The sequence below is a fragment of the Photinus pyralis genome, unplaced genomic scaffold, assembly GCF_008802855.1.
Source record: "Photinus pyralis isolate 1611_PpyrPB1 unplaced genomic scaffold, Ppyr1.3 Ppyr1.4_LG1, whole genome shotgun sequence".
NCBI lineage: Eukaryota > Metazoa > Arthropoda > Insecta > Coleoptera > Lampyridae > Photinus > Photinus pyralis.
This window is the reverse complement of record NW_022170249.1, coordinates 44,907,686-44,929,517: the sequence shown is the minus strand read 5'-3', so window position 1 is coordinate 44,929,517 and position 21,832 is coordinate 44,907,686. Positions and strand designations below refer to the sequence as shown.

The following is a 21,832-nucleotide window of genomic DNA, read 5'->3' as shown; positions in this document are numbered from 1 at the left end:
ATAGACAAGTTGCCATTGCGCCCCGAGCGTCAGTTATCAGCTATATCCTGTTATGGAATCAAAAAGATTCTTTTTTAATATAAGAAATTTTCCATTCGTCATTCTGGGGAGATGTGTACCTATATATTTGCAAATTGAACGTTATTCCCACCGTGCTCATTTAATAATAAATAAATAATAAGAATAATATGTAATAATAATACTTGCCATTTATTGGAATACTGGAATAAATATAAAATAAGAAGCAAAAATATGAATATAAATTATCCCCATTATACACCCCCAGCCCCCTCATTTTTAATAATAATTGTGGTGAAGGCGGATCAATATCAAGTCTATTATTTCACTGAACGCAACCAACTACACACAGCTCTGTGGATTTTAGTGACATTTCACGTTCGCCAACAAAACAAACAAAAATCACGAAAATCAACTATAAAGTATAAACAATCTTGTTTTTAAATGACTGTTAACGTTTTTATTTTTACAATATTAAACCCATTATTTTGACGATTTATTGGCAATGAACATGAACCCTGCTACTAACATATCCACTCATCGTGCCAAGGTAAGTTTTAGCAAAGTGAAAGCCCTAAATGTACAGTAAAAACACATTTTAGATGGCCTGTTTGAAGATAGATGGTAAAAAATATTACTTGTGCAAAGGGATAAATACTATAGGTCGATGTATTACCGCCACGGTTCCTCTCAAGCATGTGGTTTGTATGGTTCGCTTGTACAAGTGTGGTTTTTGCAAATCAATTTCTTAGGATATAAGTAAACAACATGCGATTATAACGATTGTCAATGAACGGCAGCATTATATAAGCGATTTTCAGTCATTTAATGGCACATTCATGGGTGGAAATAGGTTACAACCATTAGTATTGCACGAGCTCTCGGAGGGTGATTCTATTCAATTTGCTAACGTATCTGCAATTTATAATACGGTAAGAATATGTAATAAACTTTTTTTATAGAGAATGTGGAGATTATTCCAATCTTTGTATTGATGATTACTGTTTTAATCAACGAGAGTATCAATAACGACATTCTTATATAAACAAATAAATATTAGGTAAGAATGCCGGTCACAGAACACTTGATACCAGTGTACAATGGTATTAGAGCCCTGGGATCATGGACTATATGTTTTTAATAGTAAACCCGAGTAAACCATGCTATTGTAGAAGAGCCATCAGGAGCATTCTTTGCTGCCGAGATTTTTATGTAATTATGAACCAGTAAAATCTCGAGTAAAATGGAAATACTTTTGTGGTCAAGTTCAGTGATATTCATGATATGCTGAAAATTATATGAAAAATGAGGAAGATATACAGGGTGTCCCTATATTCCAAAAACAAAATTTTCCATATTTTTCGTTTATTTTGAAGGAATAACAATTTTAAGGGATGTAAATAATCATCTAGTTCGCAATCGACAAAAACTGATTTTTTTTAATCAGAACCGAAAAATCATTGTTAAATTTTACTGTTTTTGCAAAATCCTTTTTTTAGGTTTTTCTACGAGTATTGTTAATTCTGCAACATTACCAATTGTACAATCTTTCCTCGAATTTTTCTTAAAAGTTACTGAGCAAGAACAGATTTTTCAATTCTTCTTACTCCCCTTCTTGGAATAGGTTTGCATGATCAAAATTGAAAGGATTTTTATACACCTTTCATACAATTAAACCGAGATTTAAACCATTAAGATGAAATTGGCTGTTTATTTGGGGTATTCCAAAAACAATTTTTTTCGTAATTTTTATTTATTTTGAGGGGAATAATATTTTTGAAGGGTTTGAGATCTCAAAAACAAAATTACCGATTTTTTTTACTTTTAAGGGAATACAGTTTTTGAAAGAGGTGCCTGAATCCACGGTTGAAAAACACATAATTTTTTTATATCCACGAGATCATTGTGGAATAACACTATATTGGTTTATCAAAATAATTAATTTTTTTAATATCAAAAAATAATAACATTTCTTTAGGGGGTGTTAAATCATCATGAAAATTAAAAAAATCGATGATTGAATAGTGATTAACATCATGATTTGAAATCGTGATTTAAATTAATGCCACTCTAACCAAAACATTTTTTTAAAACCAAGGGTTAAAAATGTTTTCGGTCGGGATCTATGTCCCCAAGTCCCAAAATGATGCTTTTATTTAACAACCATAACACACAAAAAGGTGTACGATTTGTCAAAAATTATAGAAAGAATTCTGCTCTCAAAAAAACTTTTTGAAGATGAAAATAAAATTATTTTTTGAATACCTATTTAAAAAAATCTGAAATTTTGACCCTTTCTGTTTCTGTCCTCTCCCTCAAGTACCTGTTACAATGTAGATAAAAGATATGCCTTATGGCGAGCCTTATGGTAATGAGCTGCACGGTAAAATAACTGTGCCCTTACCCCTCCATTGGTTTATTACCTTTATTTTGAAAACATCTAAAAATCTTTTCCGCCAAATCGTAAACGTTTAATATTACTAGATACGAAAATATATCCATTTGTCTTTCTAGATACCCGCAGTTTCGCAAGCACCACATGGTGGACACAACTACTCTACAATTAGTATGGAAAGCACACAAAACACACAGTTTATGACCCAATCATTTTACGATGGAGCAACTCAGGCTGTTGAGGGTAATATAAGCACATCCAATGCTGTACCTGAAATGGAGAACCCACAAAATTACTTTGATGATGATTACAACTTTGCGGATGTTTCCACGCAACTACCACCACCTAGTGATCTACCAGGGCCATCAAAGGCTCTTTCCATACACGACATGCCAACTCAGCTTTTTTGCGAGGATGTACAAGAATCTGTGGTCGTTGCAAGTGATGCACATCCAAAAGAGGGTTTGTGTGAGGATATTCACGAAATTGAAACGCAAATAGTTGAAAACACGTCAATACATAACCTGCCTACACAACTAACAAAAGCTGTCAAGGGCTCATCGATACATAATATGCCTACTCAGGTAACAAGGAATGAAAATATTCCCGAAACGAAAATGCAACCCCCTGACAGCACATCCGTGCATAACATGCCAACTCAACCAACCAAAGATACCAAAAGTCAAGACATTATTGAATCAAGAACCCAATCCCTTGATGGCACATCAATTAATAACATGCCAACGCAACTGACAAGAAAGGCTCAAGAGAATGTTGAATCAAGAACCCAATCCCTTGATGGCCCATCAATTAATAACATGCCAACGCAACTGACAAGAAAGGCTCAAGAGAGTGTTGAATCAAGAACCCAATCCCTTGAAGGCACATCAATACATAATATGCCAACTCAGTTAACAAAAGATTCAAGGAACAATGATAGTTTTAACAGTACCAGTGTTATTGATGATACTATCAATGAGTCTGACATTCGGGAGGAATCATCTGACTCACAATCACATTTGCAAGTCAATCAGTTACGCCGGCGCGCCATCAGATCCATTAGAGACGATTCGGAAACCAACAGCAAAGAATCTCAATCTGAGGAGGTTGTCAGATTTAAATTGAGGAAGAGGAAGACGAAAATTATCGAATCTGATTCTGAAACGGACGCGGAAGAGGAGATGATAAAAAAAACCGTGGCTAATCTTTCTAATTCAGAGACAGATACTGAAAATGATATAAAAGGCAAACTTGCTTCTGACTCTGATACTGATGCTGAAGATCTGGTGAGAGAACCAACAACTGTTAATACTGGAATTGGCAAAGTACAGGAAAGTGCAGAATGCAAACCAAGTATGCCGGACAAGGGCGTTCCTAGTATTGATTCCGATAGCGATCTCGATGATTTTGAGTTTAATACTCAAGCTGTGACTTCCAATGTTAACGAAGATGAAGATGATTTTATAATTCCATCCACTCAACTGGAAGAGCCGACACCTGTGGCCGTGGAAGAACGCTCTGAGGATGTAAATAAAATGGCTAATTCTGTAGAGATGGATTCCCTCTACCTAGAGCCAACCCAACCAATGGTGAATGATGAAGCACTTTTGGCGCCACCTGCAGGTGACAAGCCAAAGATAGGGACATCTAGCAACATTGCTGTGGATGATGACGAAATATTCATTAAACCAACACAGGTATTGGAATCAACTGGAGCCAAAGATCGAGGTGACATTTGTAAACAAACCACTGACAACAACAGTGCAGATGATGACATATTCATTAAACCGACACAAGTTTTGGAACAGGTTGTTGCTAATGATCAAGATGACATTTTTGAGCAAGCTACTCAACCAGTTGCATTTCACCAGCAAAACTCCGAAGATATATTTCTTCAATCAACTCAGCCTATTCGAGAAATTGAAGATCCCATATTTTTAAAACCTGCTATCCCAAGCCCAAAGAAGAATCTGGCTGTAAGTAGTTCTCAGTCTGATGACATCTTTATGCAACCGACTCAACCCATTGTTGATAATAAAATTGTTGATGCACCATCAGATGATATATTTTTACAACCAACTCAACTCATCGATGTAAAAGTGGCCGACTCAGAAGATGAAGTATTTGGGCAACCAACACAACTTATTGAAGCTAAATTACCACACCTTAACGACGACGTCTTTGATCAGCCCACCCAAGTAGTGACTCTAAATTCAAAAGCTCTAGCAGGGTCTCACATTGAGAAACAGTTAGAAGACATGTTTGCATCTCAGAGGTCTCCCGAAAAATTACCACAAGTTGAAAGTCAGCTCGAGGTTGTCTTTGATTCTCAGAACATCGTTGTTGGTGCTGATAATTCCAGACCTTCAAATCCGCTCCTAACTGAACTTGAAGATAAATCAAACGATACCCTTGATACACGCAGACCTTTGAGACGAGTAGCTCAGCGTTCTAATAATAAGGCGCTACCCGAAGTTAAAGACAAAGATTCCATTGAACAGGATGAAAGGAGTCGAACCCGAGCCCATTCAAAAAAATCACCTTCAACTGATGCTAGTAAAACTAAAGCAAAGTTACTTGTAGAGATGCAAAAATTGGAAACGGACGAAGCACAATCGAAGACTCATCCAAAAAGAAAAGCAGAGAGACCAGAGCAGGACTCTCCCCAGACTTCAAATAAGGATGTTGATATGTCTACTCTATCTAAAATCGATAAAAGGAAGTTAGCACACAAAGAGAGAGAAATTGAGCGACCTCGAGCAAGTGCAACAACACAGGGTCCTAAGCGATCTACACGCGGCAAAGGCACGGAAAAGTTGGATACAAAAGAAGAATCTAAACCTCAAGAAGTAAGTTCAGCGGACTCTGGCAATGAACAATCTTTCACAACTGTAACGGAGGGTCCTAAGCGATCCACGCGCAGCAAAGGGAATGCAAAGGAAGATTTACAGCCGTCTAAACCTCATGTCACCTCACCGTCCTCCTTGAAAGTAGAGCAACCTCAAAGTCCAGAGAACTCTAGTGTTGAAGAACAGTCCAAAGTTAAAAGGTCAACAACAGAGGATGTTAAGCGATCAACACAAGTCAATAAAAGAAAACTCAAAGACCTGGAACTAACTGAACCTCAAAATAAAAGGGCAAGTGCAGATTCTGGCATTGAAGAACAGTCCAAAGTGTCCTCGGTCGCAAAAACGGAGGGTCCTAAGCGATCCACGCGCGGCAAAGGGAATGCAAAAGTGGATATAAAGGAAGAATCACAGCCGTCTAAACCTCTTGTCACCTCCACACCAAACAAGAAGTCGACAAGGAAGAAAGATCAGGCTGAGAAATATGTGCCCTTAAGTGAAAATATTCAACCTGAAATAATCGCAACAACACGATCTGCACGTGGGACAACCAAAACTAATGATGTACCAGCAACTGAAGTTGAAGCAACTAAGCGACCCAAGAGAAATGCTAGTGTGCCAAGAAAATTTATGGACACCGAGGCAAATAACGCAGACTCAAAGAGAAGCAATAGAATGAGCAAACAAGCACTACCAGAAAGCGAATCCGAAGGTAGCACGAAAATTTTTAAGGTTACTAAAAGACAAAAGGAAGAATCATCGGAGCTTACAACAAGCACATCTGTGAGTGAACAACAGACGCGTAAAGTTGGTCGGGGGAAGAGGGTTTTAAATGCAGCTAGCGAAAACGCTGTGGCGAAAAAGAAACATAAAACTAGCGACTCTGACAGTGACGAATTTATTCCAAAAACGCCCGTTAGGGGTAGAGTGTTGTTGAATTCTACGGTTTCCGAAAGTACTCCTGATGTAAGTATGAAGGTTTTTTTTGGTAATTTTTATCACGCCTTTTTTCCAGAGAAATAAGAGAGCGTTGAAACCAAAGGTTGTCTTTACTATGTTGGACAGCCCCGATCTAGAGTCTGTGATTCGGAGATTAGGTAATTCATATTTCTTGTTTTGATATTTGAAATAGGGTACAAATACTGCAAAATGTAGCATATTTACACATAAAAAATATGGTAGTGAACCAAAAACAATTGCTCCCAATAGATCACAGGTACAACATGATCTGTTGAGAGCTACGCGTCTAAAAGTCTCGACATTTTCATTACTTTAACGACCGAAAGCATTGAATTAACGTGTTCACTAAATCTTTTATTAGCATTGCTCAACTTCTTCTCATCACGCTTTTTTAACCGCTAGCATCCGCCTTGTTTTTACGTTGATTCCAGTATTTAAGGGAAAACCACATCCACTATAAAATGATCTACATTTTTTAAAACATGGACTCGGTAACGTGAGCCTCTAAGAATGCGGGACTGACGCCGAAATAACGCCCACATTGTAAAACAGCTGCATCTCTTCGTTATCAGCACCAAAACACGTGCATTAATTAAATTTCGCAAAACAACCAGATGTCCTACATTTTAAACACGCAATTTCGCGTTTTACAATTAAATACACAAATCGAAATAAACAATTTACAAAAGCGATGAAACTTAAAACAAGAATTACGGAATTACAAAACAAGTCCAAAAGCAAAACAACACTAAGACAACAAATTCAAGTAAAATAAATCACCCTTGTGGATATTCGTAAAGAATCCCCCAGATTTATGGGGGCCTGAGGTATCATATTTGTTTATTAATTGTTACTTGCTTGTAGGTGGAAGAGTAGTAGACTCTGTTGAAGCATGCACCGTGCTTGTGACGGGAAGCTTGAAACGATCTCAAAAACTTTTAACAGCCGTTGGACAGTGCAAACCCATTTGTTCGCCAGATTGGATTAGAGAATGTAAAAAAGTGAATAAATTCTTAGGTGCGTTGTTATTCGTCTAAATGCTAACTAACTGTGTTCAATAGATCCGTGGGACTACATACTGCAAGATGAAGAGGCGGAAGATAAATGGCAATTATCTTTGAAAGAATCTTTGAAAAGGAGCCGAGATCATAAACTGCTGGAAGATTATGTCGTGTATCTCACAGTTACCAACGCGATTGATGTGCTTAAAGGTTAGTTCTAAGACTTTGACACATTAAACCAAAGAGATATGCATTATCTTTTTTTGCTAAAGAAATTAGTAAGTGCATAGAAAACAGTACATAGCAATCAAAAATGAGTGACCGTCAAGTTACCTTTGGAATTTTTGTTTACATGGGAAATCGAACTTAACTTGAACTTCCAAAGGGGCCTCGACAGTCATTCATTTTTGATCGCCCGATATATAAACGTCTCAAAAAACCAAACTAATTTGGTATAGTAGGGAGCTATTAACAGTGGGAAAATTTTTATAGGTGCTGTTGAATCCTGTGGAGGAAAATGTTTATTAAAGGCACCAACAAAATCAACAGAGAACCTAATCGTCGTTGCAAACGCAGAAAATAAATCAAAATACACAAAGTTTTTAAAGCAAACTCCACCTGCTACGGTTGTGCTTCCCGAAGCAATATTCGATGGTGTTCTCAGACAAGAATTGCATCTTGAAGAACATTTGTTAAAGTAGTGTATATGTTACAGAGAATAGATTTTAATTTTATACCTTAATACATGTTTTCATAAATTGTGGCGTTTTATTTACGTTTCCTAGCAACACCTATACACACTAATCAATACATCCTAGCAAAAATGGCACCAATTGAGGTAATGTGGCAAATAATAACAATTAGATTAGCATTCTACATCTTGATTATAGATAAACTTTGATAATAAAAGCACCATAATATTTAACGCTACCAAAAATGAGTTATTTAAGTTGAATGACAACTTTAAAATACTTCAACGTAAATTAAAGATCAACTGGAAGCTTGTGGTGTATGTGCCAACTTTCTCTAAGCATTTGCATTGATTTGCACTTCTTACAGCAATAAAGAAGAAATCAATGACGCTGTCCTACAGAAATGTAGTATTTTGATTTTGCCTGGTTGTCGAAATCCTTTTTCCGAGTCCGAAATTGAAGCGATGAAGAAGTACCTAGACCAGGGTGGCAAAATCTTAGTCTTACTGTATGAAAGCAATCAAGATGATATTAGTAATGTTAATATTATACTCGAACATTACGGGATGGTTCCAAATATGGGCAAGTATTTTGCTACATTTGCAATACACCCATATAAGGAGTTTTCATTGTAGATTCTTTGATCAGAACTCATTACTACAAATATTTCCATCCAAAAGAGTGTTATATAGAGGATGGTAACATTTTGGAAGCGTTAACCAAAGAAAAAGTGCAATTGAATTTAGTTGTTCCACATGGGTGCACGTTAAATGTCAATAAACCAAGTGTGATTGTTTTCACTAGTGGCGCGACTACTTTTCCCGCAGATCGACCTCTCTGTGGAATGTATTACAATGGAAATACAGGAGGCACTTTAGTTACAATCGGATCTGGGCACATGTTTGCAGATAAATATATCGATCAAGAACATAATGAAAAGTTTCGCGAATATCTTTTTGAGTTTTTAGCATCAACTGATAAAGTTTCTGTTATTACAGATCACGATGACGATCTGGAAGTAAGTAGAACTATATAGTCGAGGGTTGCTGGTATAAAAACCTACGTGATTAACTCAAACTGTAAAGCAATTCATGAAATATCAATGTGCTTATTGAAAAAACGAGGGTTGCTCTAGTTATTCTGCATCAAAATCCCTAAAATTTTGGGGGAGTCACATACATTGTCGATCACGTAGGTTTCTGAGGCACCAACTCAAGGACTTCACAGTAATTTAGGCGAAATCACAGATATGGGATCATCATATTGTACCCGATATTACTGAAATCGCTGACAGAGCTAAACTATGCTTAACTGATGCAATTGGCCATGCAATCTCGACGGATTACTCTAAATTATTTGACCACAAAATGTACTCCATGAATACAGATTTCGGTAACTCAACAGCCACAGACTCCTTTTTTTTAAATTCCTCCTTTTAGTGCCACAAGCCGTTAAATTATACGACAAATTAGACGTCAAGCACCAGACACTGAAGTTAATAAGTCCAAATTTCGAAGCGCCTCTACCTCCCTTGCAGGCTGCCGTTTTCCCTCCATCGTTTCGCGAACTACCGCCGCCGCCTTTGGAACTTTTCGATTTGGACGAAGCATTTAGCTCTTCGCTGACGCGACTGGCTCAGTTTACCAACAAATTTTTATCTACAACTCCTAGTAACGATCCCACAGATCAGCAACTCGATTTTTACATACAAGAATGCGCCAAAATTGTCAATGTTGGCATTGATTCAACTGATTCTAAGGATATTTTGTTTGAAGTCGCGACGCAGTGCAATAAGTTTAAACAAAATTCCGCCCGAAAACAAGAAGAGATTGAGGACGGTTTGCAGTAGCAAACATCACCTAAATCGTTATAGATGTACGAGTTTATGCACACCTACCTGTTTGAGTATCTGTTTTAATTATAAAATACAAAATTACAGTAAGTTCTGAGTTTAACTTGCTAGGTATTAGAAAATGCCCCACTCCCGAATGAGCATCAAATTTCTATCTGGATAACATTATGGATATTCAAGGGAAGAGCATTCTCGAATATTGAGAAGAAACGGTTATCGTACTTTCAAGTTTATGTTCAGTATCCCAAGTGGTAAATGGAGAATATTCTTTTAAAGTTTATTCACAGAATATCTGAGATATTCCCATATTCGCTTATCCGTATAACATACGACATGGTTTTAATCTATCGAAAGACAATATTATCATGATCGTTTCACTTCCGGTTTTACTGGAAACCGGTAACACTTGAACCCTACAATTAAAACCCTAAAAGAAAATCAAAGGTAACCCCTCTTTCTTGATAAACTAAACTATAGATGAAGCAAAAATCGTCGATGGAAATTGTACTATGACAAATGTCGGCCGAAACCTAAAGAAAATGTACACTTCAATAACTGAAAATGCAAATGGCGTACCTACTTACGATAAAGAAGAAAAAACGCAATTATATCCTAGGTTAAGGGCGCATCCGTTCACTAATAATATTTCCGGAATCCCCAAATTAATGAATCCAATATGGATAACGCCTCAGCTGTTGGTTTTTAATGAAGTGTAACTGGACATGGTTCTCCACAGAAAGAAAGGAAAAATTAATAATGGTCCACAGCAGCTGCGCGGTAGAATTGCGTTGTTAAATTGCAACAATAGATGGAGCCATCTATTAAATTGCTTCCCCAAAAGTTACGGGGATCACTCAATAAATATATGTATATACCGTGAACACTTACTCGTAATGAAGAAAATAAACCGTTACAAAACTTGACCGCTGTATTGTGCACCCTGCAAAAATTTGATCAAACACCTTTATCTAACTGCAGATGATACTAAAGAGAAATCATGCGGAGGTACCGGTTCCTCTTTTCAAAACTTTGAAAAATCTTTGAAAATTATTATCTAAATGTACCTACGTGTGTATATGTGACGTTTATTTGCTGCGGAAAATTATCGATAATTAGCGAATAATTTTACCTGGCAATAAATTTCTTAAATTTAATGTCTAATACACAAAAAAGTACCTCAAAGATGGAAAAGTAAAACACTCGCCAATCAAGTTGATGTGTTTTTTTAAGCGAAAATCATATGGAATTACACTCTAAAAATGGTATGTTCATCTTTCAGAAAAAAACTATTATACGGAGTGTCAATTTTAAAACTTGCAGTCGGCCATATTTTCCAAACTAAAGAAGATATAGAAAATCGCGCAAAACCGTTTCGGGGGCATCGAGAGGAACCAGAATGGCGTTACGGTGTCACAAGTATGGGGTTGCCATTTAGGATTTTTGAAGAGGGAGAGCTGGGGTGTTAAGGGGGGTGGGGGGGTTGTCACCCATAACGTCATTCTGGTTCCCCCTCGATACCCCCGAAACGGTTTTGCGCGATTTTCTATCACTTCTTTAGTTTGGAAAATATGGCCGACTGCAAGTTTTAAAATTGACACCCCATGCGTAACAATGTACGCTACGCTACTACATATAAGTATAAAGTACAAATACGCGCTCCAATCAAAACGCATAAATACTTTTTTTATAAATCCACCCTCTATCCATCTCGTATGCCCTGATTGTGCAATGATGTGGTGTAATAATAACTATTTCCTATCATACGCGAATCGAGGAGCTTTCTGCATACAAACTGCTAATTTCCGCCGTTGAAATAAAAGTAGGTACCTAAAGTAAAAATTGAACCGGCTAAAGTTTTTTAAACATACCTATAGATCGATGTAAGACGTTTAAATACAATTTTGGGTTCGCTATCTATAAATAACAACTTGAACCGTAAGAGGCAAATATTGGTTGTATGAAAAAAAAGAGGGGGAAAAAGAGGGAAAAAATAATTGCGCTTGTAAAGGTATTAACTAATTGCGATGAATCAAAGGATTTTTGTCACTTTGTGACTTTTTACGTGTTGCTGAGGTAGAGGAAAATATTGAATAGTTAGTGCCGTTCGTCGAGATAAATAGCGTGCAGTTACTCCTCGAACTTGATAATGGGCAACTAACGAGACTATTTAAACACAATAACAGTAATTAGGTATTGCTTACGAATCGAGATTTAATTATTTTCCTGAATTCGGAAAGATGAATTTGCATCGTCTAAAATTAAACTTCTTTCTAAAACCGCTAAACTCACATTTGAAGCAAGTTAATTCGTTGCCTGTTTGGCTGTTTTTATACCAATTAGTTTAATTTCGACACTCCTGCCGCAGTAGGTATGCCTAATTATACATTAATTGGAGATGACATTGAGTGGTTTGGTAAATAAATAGAATTATTTTTGCCATAAGTACTGTAATTAATTTAAACACCGGTTGTTCCAAATCCAATGGCGCTTAACTGACGATTCGATCGAATTACACCTAAATTGATAAGGTAAACACTTGCGCAATTTTCGAGGGAGAATCTTCTGGGGACGAAGCTTCTGGGAACGAATCTTACTAGGACGAATGTAACGAGGACGGATGTTCCGAGGGCGAATCTTCCGGGGGCGAATATTCTTAAGGGCGAATTTCACCCACACGACCTGTGTATATCACGAGCTATCAAAAATGCGTTGGTTGTCGATTCGCAATTATAATCAAACCCCAATTGAAGTTAAAGAAATGCTGACCAAACCTGCGTAAGGTGGATTAAAAACTCAATGGAAAGGTTAGATATCTATTGTACCGACAAAATCATTCCCAGAGATGAAATTGACCCCTAACTTACAAAAAAATCCGTTTAACATCCATGAAAAGGTTTCAAATTCTCATATATGAGTAAATGCGTTGAAACTTTAAGATTTATCTTTAGTACCACCATATTATAAGGTGTATATACAATGGTACCACGAAAACATTGGCATTCCTTTACAGTCTCAGGTAGTGAAATCCACCCCTAACGTACAAAAAAGTTCGTTTAACACCCACGAAAAAAATATTTCAAAAATTCTCATGTTTGCTGAAACGTACAACGTGAAACACTGGATTCATACATAGCAGTCCTCCTATAAAAAAACCTCTCCTCATTAAAAAATTCATTGGTATTTGGCACTACTAAAATATATTTAGAAACCTTTTTTTAAATATTCCTTGGTAGTACAGTCAAATTGTATCCAAATTCGTCAAATATCCAAGAAAATTGCGAAGTCTTTGTAACTTTGTATACTTATACATAAATATATTCTGTTTAAGAATTCGATGAGTATGAACTTGCTCCGTATCCACTATCAGTGTAAAGGCACCAGCGAAATAAGGAAGACCAAAAATTCTGCTGTTTATGACGTGTTCTGCTCAAAACAAGTCAAAGTTGTTATTCTTACACCGGGATCGTTGGGAAAAAGACCAAGGACAATGGCCAAGATATGAATCTAATACCTTTTTTGACAGCCATATGTATCTCGTGGTCGTTAAAAAAGTGATGGTAATCCTGAGGATCCTTCGATATTTTGTTGTATCGGTTTGTTTTTAATGAAAGTATGACGCAATAGAAATGTTTAACAATAAGGGAACATGCGTGTAGTCGGTGAGGACTTTTATCCTCTTGTTCTCTTGCCTTTAACACCAAAAAATATAAAGATAAAGTCAGACAAAGGCAAAACTAAGAAAATTTTTTCAGTAGTGATACCACATGTTGTATGTTTCAGAAGCAAAAATTACCATTTTTTAAACTCGTGCAAAACAAAATGCAATTAGCTATAGTGAGAACCTTCAATGACCAAAATTACAACCCTATTATAAGTAAGAGAAGCTGGTGAACGCATTTTTCTGATGGCATACGGTGAGAAGAAAATTTAAAATCTTCCGTTAATATAGGTTTTACCAATTTAAAAAATTGCTGCAAAAGCAAAAATCAGGGCCGAATTATTAGCACTAACTTGAGTGGCCGCCGCTCAGCATTACTCACGAGTATTCTACCAAATTCAGATATGGCTTCATAGTATCAAAAATACCGAACAGTGGGGATGGAAGACAATCAACGGCTCATTGTAGCCTATTACAACACTCTTGACACGAGGACCACAATCCGTACAAGTGTGGGTACTACAATTTATTTCGTTCAACAGTACGGTTGCATAAACGTTGCGGGAAAGTAATAGTTTGTACACACCAATTTGTTTCGATGAGACCTTTCATTAGAATATCATGAAAGGTAGAACGTTTGTTTACCCCCCCACCCCCCGTTTACAAAAATTTTACTTGGCACCACTAAAGGCATGTGTATACAAAATCTCAGTATGTAGAAGTTATGCACGTTTTACTATCAAAAACAGCATCACAGGAAATAATGAATGGGGGGGGGGGGGGGGGCTTAAAACAGCGAAATATGATGGCCACCTGGCACACCTTCAAGACATAACCTACCTATTCCAGGACTCTAGTACCATTTCCCTAAACGTAGTTCAAAACGGTAAAAGTGGGTTCGGACGGACGGACGCACGGACAAAACGCAAACAATAGCACATTTTTTGTTAATTCTTAAAAAATACGCTACAAATGTCACAAAGTATTTTTTTTAATAGGATTTAACTGCCACTTCCTGTTAAAAAAGTGAAAATCCAGTTCACCCAGTTCTTTGAGCATGACCACTCCAGCGCACCTCTTGTGGTTAGGGACTCTTCGGTTCCTTGAAATATATGTATTTTCAAACGTCTATACCAAGTTTCAACTACTTCGCAATTTTCTTGTCTATTTTGGACAATTTTCCTGTACTATGGGATTTCCATAGAACTATTTGTAGGAAGTTATTGCTTGTAGAATAAGAGGTAGGGAACGTTTTCTATTTAGGTCATACTTTGAACTTTATTTTGAGAATTAACCGTGTAATAGCATTCATTGCATATACTCAGCCACAGAACGCTGATTTATCAATCAATTTAACTGTATTTTACAAGGATATCTCTAGAGAGCTCTACAATGTTGGTAATATGCAAGGCCGAAATATGGCGTAGGTAAAAATAGGAGGAATTGTAATAAACTCAGCATTGATTTCGCTGAATAAATACCTACCTAATTTCGAATACTGCATTCCTAACTTCGAAAACGAATATACAACTTTAATTACATTCAGTGCATGTGCAGTTCACGCGATCAGAATAATATCCGAATATTTCGCAAATTAGGTTATTAATTAATGACAGATTGATAAAACCTGGTTGCTGAAAAGCAATTTAAACGAAAATTGGACACTTCCCGATACATTTTGTAATTACATTTACGAAACTTGTTAATTACTTTATTTCATCAAGGTGCATGTAAACGTAAGTAATAGCTTCAGTTTTCATTTTAAAGGCCGTTCGCTTCTATCAAGTTTATATTAATTTCTTGGTAGATGTGTTGAAAGCATACCACCTGTTCATGACTAATACAAGAAAATAGAGTGAAAACTTGATAAAGTAGAATAAATTCAATATATATATACTTACACACACAGAACGTTTTAGATTTTCAATCTACAGCATAATCCGGCGAACAGTTGTTTTTCTGTACTGAACAAACGAAGCTCAAAGTTGTTGAAGTTGTCAGAAGCAGGAGCGCTTTGTGAGTCCGCTCTTTGAGACATCTAGGTGCTGTCAGACGCAAAGCGTGCAATTTGTTTTCCAATATGGCGGCCGATGCCTTAAAAGCTTCAAACGCACCCTCTCCTACTCTTACGCTTTCCCTGTACTTCGCATTTTATAACTTTCAATTTTAATTTTCTTTTCGTATGGCGAATATTAAAAGAAAATTTAACGGACAAAAAAAATTTACATTTAACCGCATGCGAAAGGAAGTAGGTAAACACGCAACTCGCAGCGACAATTTCTTAAAACGCTCTCCATTATGCGACCGCGTAGCGTATGTTAAGTAAAAGGTATTAGTTTTTGCTGCTAGGTTCCTTATTCGGGGTACTGAAGAGGTACTCTTGAGCACTGGGTATGACAGGTGAAAAATCGCCTCTTGAGCACGTGTTTGTGACGTCACATTTATAGTAGAGTTGTATTTGTATAACTCATTTATTGCTCGAATATATGGCAGATAATTTTCCCAGCTCAGTCTCCGTATTACCACCTAGATTTATTTAAAGTTATTTGCTTCTACCACTTGATTTGTAGCTAATTACATAGATAAATTTCTCGATCTTTTTTCTGAAAAATAACACTACGGACTACGGAGGAATTCGTAATTGTATGGGTCAACAAGACTCGGACGTATCCGAGCAGACGCCCTGAAATTTGCGTTTATGTTTACTGAATTGAATTATGATACTGTTTATTGTGTGTATCTATCTATATGAAGCTGGTTAACAAAATTAATGAGAAAATGCGGAAGGCTCCAAGGAAATGTGCGCAAAGTTTTGGAAAATGAAAAATTTCTCTAGAAATTCGAATGTAAAAGGTTAAGGAAATTCTCAAGAAATAAAGTAGGAACTTTTGTAAAGCATGAAAGCAACATTTTTAGAACATTTTTATATTCAATTCGCATAATTAGCTATTGTGGAAATTAAGGTAAATGCAAACTCTGAAATTCTAGGGGATTATAAGGAATATTTTGACGAAATGATAATTTTAAGAAAATACGAAGGGAACCACGTGAAAATGTAGGAAAATTAACCCAGGTATGGTGCAACGGTTTACGTCACATAAGGAACGTTGTGTGAATTAAATGTGACACGTAGGTATAAAATCATTTTGAGGGATATAATGGGATTTTGAGGTCGAGAACAATTTACTAAAAAAAAACCGGAGTAATTTTGTGGAAGTAAGAGAAAACTTTATTTATTTGTTAGGTATTTATTTATTTGTTTGGCCAGGCACCATACAGTATGCAAGCATTCCAATGACTACATGACATTCGGATGCTGTACTTAAAGTACAGCTAGAACTACATACAAATTACGATCTAATCTGACTAATTAATTTATTCAAACAGCCATTCTAAGGAATACGGGAAATCTCAGAAAAAACAGAGGATAATTTTCCGGAAAGCTAATATTGTATAGAATTTCAGGAAATTTAAGTCAATACAAAAAGGAGGATTAAGAGGAAGTGAAAGGATACTCGAAAAACTTTCAGAAAATTCTTACTTAGCAAGTTCTGGTGATCTAGAGAGGAAATCTTAAGATAATCTCAGGAAAATGATAGACATTGGCATCTAGTAGTAAATTCTAAGCGATATAAGACAATTTTTACTGAAATAAAAGGAGATTCTATGCAAATAAAAAAGAAACTTTTGGAAATTAAAATCTAAAGGATATACATATATCAATAAATTGGAGACGCTGAAACCAATACAAGAAGTTTTGGGAGAAGTAGAGATTCTAAGGAATCATTATGGAAGTGGGTTTGGAAAATAGCAATTAAGAATTAAAAAACGCAGTGGATTATTTGGTTACGAATTGAGAATTGTTAAAGTAATGCAAGAAGCAAGAATAAATTGTGTCATAAAGGAATTCTGGAGAAAAATAAGATGAAATTCTGTGGAAATGAAAAGCAAACTGGGAAATACAACGTAAGTTTTAAGTGAATACTGTTACTCGCATACAAATTAGGGGAAGCCAATACAAGAAGTTTTGAAGTAGAGATTCTGAGGAAGCATGAAGGAAGTGGGTTCGGAAAATAGCAATTAAGCATTAAAAAACGGAGTTGATTATTTGGTTAGGAATTGGGAAATGTTAAGTTAATACAGGAAGCTTTGAGGAAGTCCAGGGAATCCGATTTGAAGGAGCAAGAATAAAGTATGTGTCACGAAGGAATTCTGGAGAAAAATAAGATGAAATTCTGCGGAAATGCAAGCAAATTCTGAGGAAATGAAAAGCAAACTGGGAAATACAACGTCAGTTTTAAGTGCTGTTACTCGCATAGCAATTAGGAGAAGTTAATACAAGAAACTGAAAATTAAAGAAAATTCTGTAAAAATATGAAGACAGTTTGGGAATAGAGAAATTCGTGACAAAACGCTGATGAAATATGAGAAGATTCTAATGAACTTCAAAGAAATGCTAGGGGAAGTTTTGGGAATTGGAAGTCAAGTTTTAAGGAAATGCTATGCAGAAATTAGATTGGACGGCTTGGAATTAATCGAGATAATCAAAATTAAACGTCCCATTAGGACAACAAGACTAGGATAACTATATTTAGTATTTTGTAAAAAAATAAAATTTCATGACTCTCATTTCAAATAATGTTTACTAGTGTCTAGTAAGACAACAAATTTTAAAATTTATAATTTTGAGCAACGTTAAGAAAAGTTCAGAGAAATTTCAAAGTCCTAGGTCCTTTTTGACTTTTTTGTTTGTATTTTTTACCTGGATTTTTTTAGGAAATCCAAACAAATGTTACTAAAAAAACTGTTTAAAAAACATTGTAATTACCGGGCAGCAAAGCCGATAACCTTGCCGATAACTCTTCGATATATAATTTAAAATATTTATAATTTCTGTACCTAGGTAAATTGAGGACTTCAATATCAACTTGCTCTGAATTAAAACACATCCTGAACAACTTTTCTTAATAACATTTGCGAGTATCTCGTCCCCAAAGATCACTTTACTGGGGTGCAACAAAGGTTTTTTGAAAATTTCAAAGGCACCCTTGATTTGTATAAACTAAAATTATGTCACACATTAGTTTCCAAGCGAGGAGGGCGGATCCCCAGAAGTTCGGAGGACACACTGTATATCAAGTTCGAGTTCTTAAAAAGTTTGCAAAACAGGTTTCTATCAAAATTCCTACATTACAAGCGACACTTTCGAGAAAATCCTTTGCAAGAGAATATTTATAAGCCAACTTTAAATAATATTTCAAAATGAAATTTGTAAGGTACTAAAGAACATTTCGATGAGGGTATGATATTTTCCAGGAAGATTTATAGGAAGAGAGTTAAAAATGATTGCCAAGGATTTTGGGTGCGAGATTTCAAAAAATTATCCTATGGGGATCCCAAGGAATTCGTAAGATGCTTTTTACGTTAGTCCAAGATATACCACACTTACAAAGAATAGGGTCTTCCTGAAAAAAAATATTGTAACTTTTTTGTGTCTTACTGTAAAGTTTATAACCTGTAATTAAACATCTCATATACAAAACTTTTTTTCCTAATTGCTAATCAATAAACAACATATAATATCGTAAAACTTTCAAATTTTGTCATGCAACCGACGACATGCCGATATTGGCCGAGCGTCGCTTACGTCACTACGCGGGTTGCCGATCGGGAGTTATATTAGTGCATGACACTGATAGGAGTTCGATTCGACTTATTATGGCAATCTGCCATAAACCGAGTTCTGACTGGTTCGTAAAGGGGCAGTTAGATAGTCTGCCAAAGGTTGAAGTGTTAATGGTCGCCGCCTTTTTCTCGAAAAGTGAGTTTTTTCATGCCACTCGTTTGAGTGGAGTCAAAGCCCAGAAGCAAATCTGTTATGGTTCATAGGAAGTATAACATCAAGTTATGTGTGTATAGTGCAAGGTATAGTGTAGGTACCTAATACAGTATGCACCTTACGGATTTCAACGAGAAAATTAGGGTGTTGGATATGTGGAAGTGAAAATAGAAAAAAAATGTGTGCACTGTAAGGGCACAGATATGCCCAGAACAGAGTTCGAAGTAAATCATATTTTGAATTGCAATTACAATATTACATATCGATGGATTTTCGTCGATAACTGACTGAAAGTAAATCGACATTATGCACTTTAATTAATTAGAATCGTCTTCACAACAATACAAATGGGATGTCAAATTCGCGGTATCACGTCGAACTTTTTTTCGTATATTTCCTGTTGGGACGTTTATATACAATTTATTAGGTTCGCGATGACTTCTGATATCACACCCAGGCACAAATGCAATAATTATTCGACGCCTTTTTCCGTCAAAACGACGTTTTCTTTCTCTGAAGCGATTGTAAGCAATGCTACGGCTGAGCGCCAACGTGCGTTGTCACGTCACAGCAACGTTGGCGGTCATTCGAAACTTTTCAAACATTTTAGAATCGTGTTTGCTAATCACAACGATTTCTCTTGACTTGAGTACCACTAATTTTTTTAATGTGCTTGGAGTTCATTTTCAAGGTTTTTGAAAAAACGCGGAAAACCCCATTGTCGCTATGTTTACTAAAACTTGTTTGTGGTAAAAAATGATCAAAAATCTCTTTTGGTCAATGTATAGCAAAATATGTTTGATGGGCCATCACAATATACCCTGCAATATACAGAGTGTCCCAGGAGGAAGAGCCAATATTTTGAAAAATTAAAGTAGATGTTAATGGAAGACAATAACGCTAATAAACTGTATGTTTATATTCTCGACCGTTTCAAAGATATAACCAACAATTGTCATTATATTTTAACTACCTAATTTTAATAAAGCGGCTATAAATCAATTGTCTCTTATATTGGGGTAACTATTGAGTAGAAATAAACAGTGCATCATTGTATACGTCAATTGTCGTATAAATAATATAATTATAAAATATAAAATTACGCAACATTTAAGAACAAGTGTGGTCATCATTAACGTACAAGGAATTTTGAGCTTTTGGTGCAGTCACATTGATTCAAAATAAGTCAGTTTTTACCCCAAGCTGACTATAGTTAGCAAAAACAGTTGATTTATAGGGGCATTATTAAAATAACTAGGTAGTAAAAATAAAATGACAATTGTCATTGTCAGGAAATGATATGTTACGGTGTTCATATAAAATAATCGTCTTTAAAATACTTATTCTTTATATTTTAATGTGTGCATAATTAATAAAATGTTGTACTTTACCACTCTGCGGGTCATGTATGAAATTATGATATAGGTCGTCTTTTGGAACATTATACTTGAAAAAATGTGCGTTCGGTTTGGTATTTTAAAATGGCTGCACAGTCAGTGGTTCTCCTAAATTCATGTCTATTCTGAAGAATGCTCCTTAATTAACAAACATATCTTGAATTGAAAGCATTCTTCCTATAATTTGTGAACCCGCTGTACCCTCTAAAACTGTCAAAATACGGTATGTTTTTATTAAGATATTTGAAAAATTTGCTGTGCGACAACAAAAAAAATAGAGCAACGATTTAATATTTAGAAAACATGAAATCCAGCCTGCCGTTTGCTGTCAGGACAAACACCGCGCATCCTAACAGCACACGGTCGGCTGGATTTCCCAAGTGTTCTAAATATTAAATCATGAATTTCTCAATTTTTTTTTATATCAACCATATGCATATTTTATGATGTACAGCAAATTGGTTGCTATTTTCAATTATCTTAAAAAACATAGGCATTGCATTTTGAAAACAAAAGTTGCATGAGTTTTCGGTTAAACCGAAAGTGGTATCGGAAGTTTTAATATGTGATCGGATAGATCGTAGTGTCATATATAAAATTACATTTGACGAATTTCTTCGTGTCAAATAACAGATATATTAAGGTGGCCCTCTTATTTCGAACGCACTGTATATAATAATATATCTGAGAATTTCATTGGGCCAGGGTACAAAACTGCAAGGATCGCAATCTTAGAATCTTTTCTTAAGTTACCAACCAAGTTTCTTCTTAATCTCTCTTCCTCCTTAAGTTCGTATCCTGTTCCTTCCAATGTCCTACCAAGTTTCGGTAAAGTTCCTCCAGTTCCCTTCCAATGCTTCCTATAACTTCCCCTCAAATATTCTCTCTAAGTAAGTTCCTTTCAAATCCTTTCTCAAGTTCTCCTAAATTCCCACTCCCAATCAGATGTTCTGAATTTCCCTTCTCCTTCCTCTTAAGCTTCGCTAAAGTTTTTCTTCGGATTTCCCAGAATTCCCATGAAATAATAATTAAAATAACAATTAAAATTCATTGTTCCTCTCAACTTTCTAATTAAACTTTCCTTGAGAATGACTTTGCTTGTTTTTGTAGAATTAAAAGGAAAATAGTCACTATAGGTTAAGGTATAAATAATTTCATCTAAATCTCATTCTGA

General features: G+C 35.8%; 2 protein-coding genes across 2 annotated transcripts; both read left to right on the top strand.

The window, feature by feature from the left end:
* Positions 1 to 426: 426 nt before the first annotated feature.
* On the top strand, positions 427 to 7,978 carry LOC116159991. The gene is made up of 8 exons (XM_031473102.1): positions 427 to 568; positions 621 to 719; positions 771 to 950; positions 2,533 to 6,225; positions 6,275 to 6,356; positions 7,084 to 7,236; positions 7,281 to 7,430; positions 7,713 to 7,978. The coding sequence occupies exons 1-8, from the start codon at positions 524 to 526 to the stop codon at positions 7,919 to 7,921; spliced, it is 4,611 nt and encodes a 1,536-aa protein (XP_031328962.1). The 5' UTR covers positions 427 to 523; the 3' UTR covers positions 7,922 to 7,978.
* Positions 7,979 to 8,032: 54 nt separating this feature from the next.
* LOC116160000 (intraflagellar transport protein 52 homolog) lies at positions 8,033 to 9,831 on the top strand. The gene is made up of 6 exons (XM_031473114.1): positions 8,033 to 8,058; positions 8,111 to 8,229; positions 8,280 to 8,494; positions 8,548 to 8,930; positions 9,160 to 9,304; positions 9,352 to 9,831. Exons 1-6 carry the CDS (start codon positions 8,044 to 8,046, stop codon positions 9,759 to 9,761), a joined length of 1,287 nt encoding a protein of 428 aa, XP_031328974.1. The 5' UTR covers positions 8,033 to 8,043; the 3' UTR covers positions 9,762 to 9,831.
* The last annotated feature ends 12,001 nt before the right edge of the window (positions 9,832 to 21,832 follow it).

What these genes read in the sequence shown, in the direction of transcription:
- LOC116159991 (XM_031473102.1), top strand. Translation starts at nt 524, where the DNA reads ATGAACATGAACCCTGCTACTAACATATCCACTCATCGTGCCAAG. An exon ending in TATCCACTCATCGTGCCAAG is followed by an intron (nt 569 to 620) that starts GTAAGTTTTAGC and finishes AACACATTTTAG; the next exon opens with ATGGCCTGTTTGAAGATAGA. An exon ending in TATCTGCAATTTATAATACG is followed by an intron (nt 951 to 2,532) that starts GTAAGAATATGT and finishes TTGTCTTTCTAG; the next exon opens with ATACCCGCAGTTTCGCAAGC.
- LOC116160000 (XM_031473114.1), top strand. An exon ending in ATCAACTGGAAGCTTGTGGT is followed by an intron (nt 8,230 to 8,279) that starts GTATGTGCCAAC and finishes CACTTCTTACAG; the next exon opens with CAATAAAGAAGAAATCAATG. An exon ending in CTCCATGAATACAGATTTCG is followed by an intron (nt 9,305 to 9,351) that starts GTAACTCAACAG and finishes TCCTCCTTTTAG; the next exon opens with TGCCACAAGCCGTTAAATTA.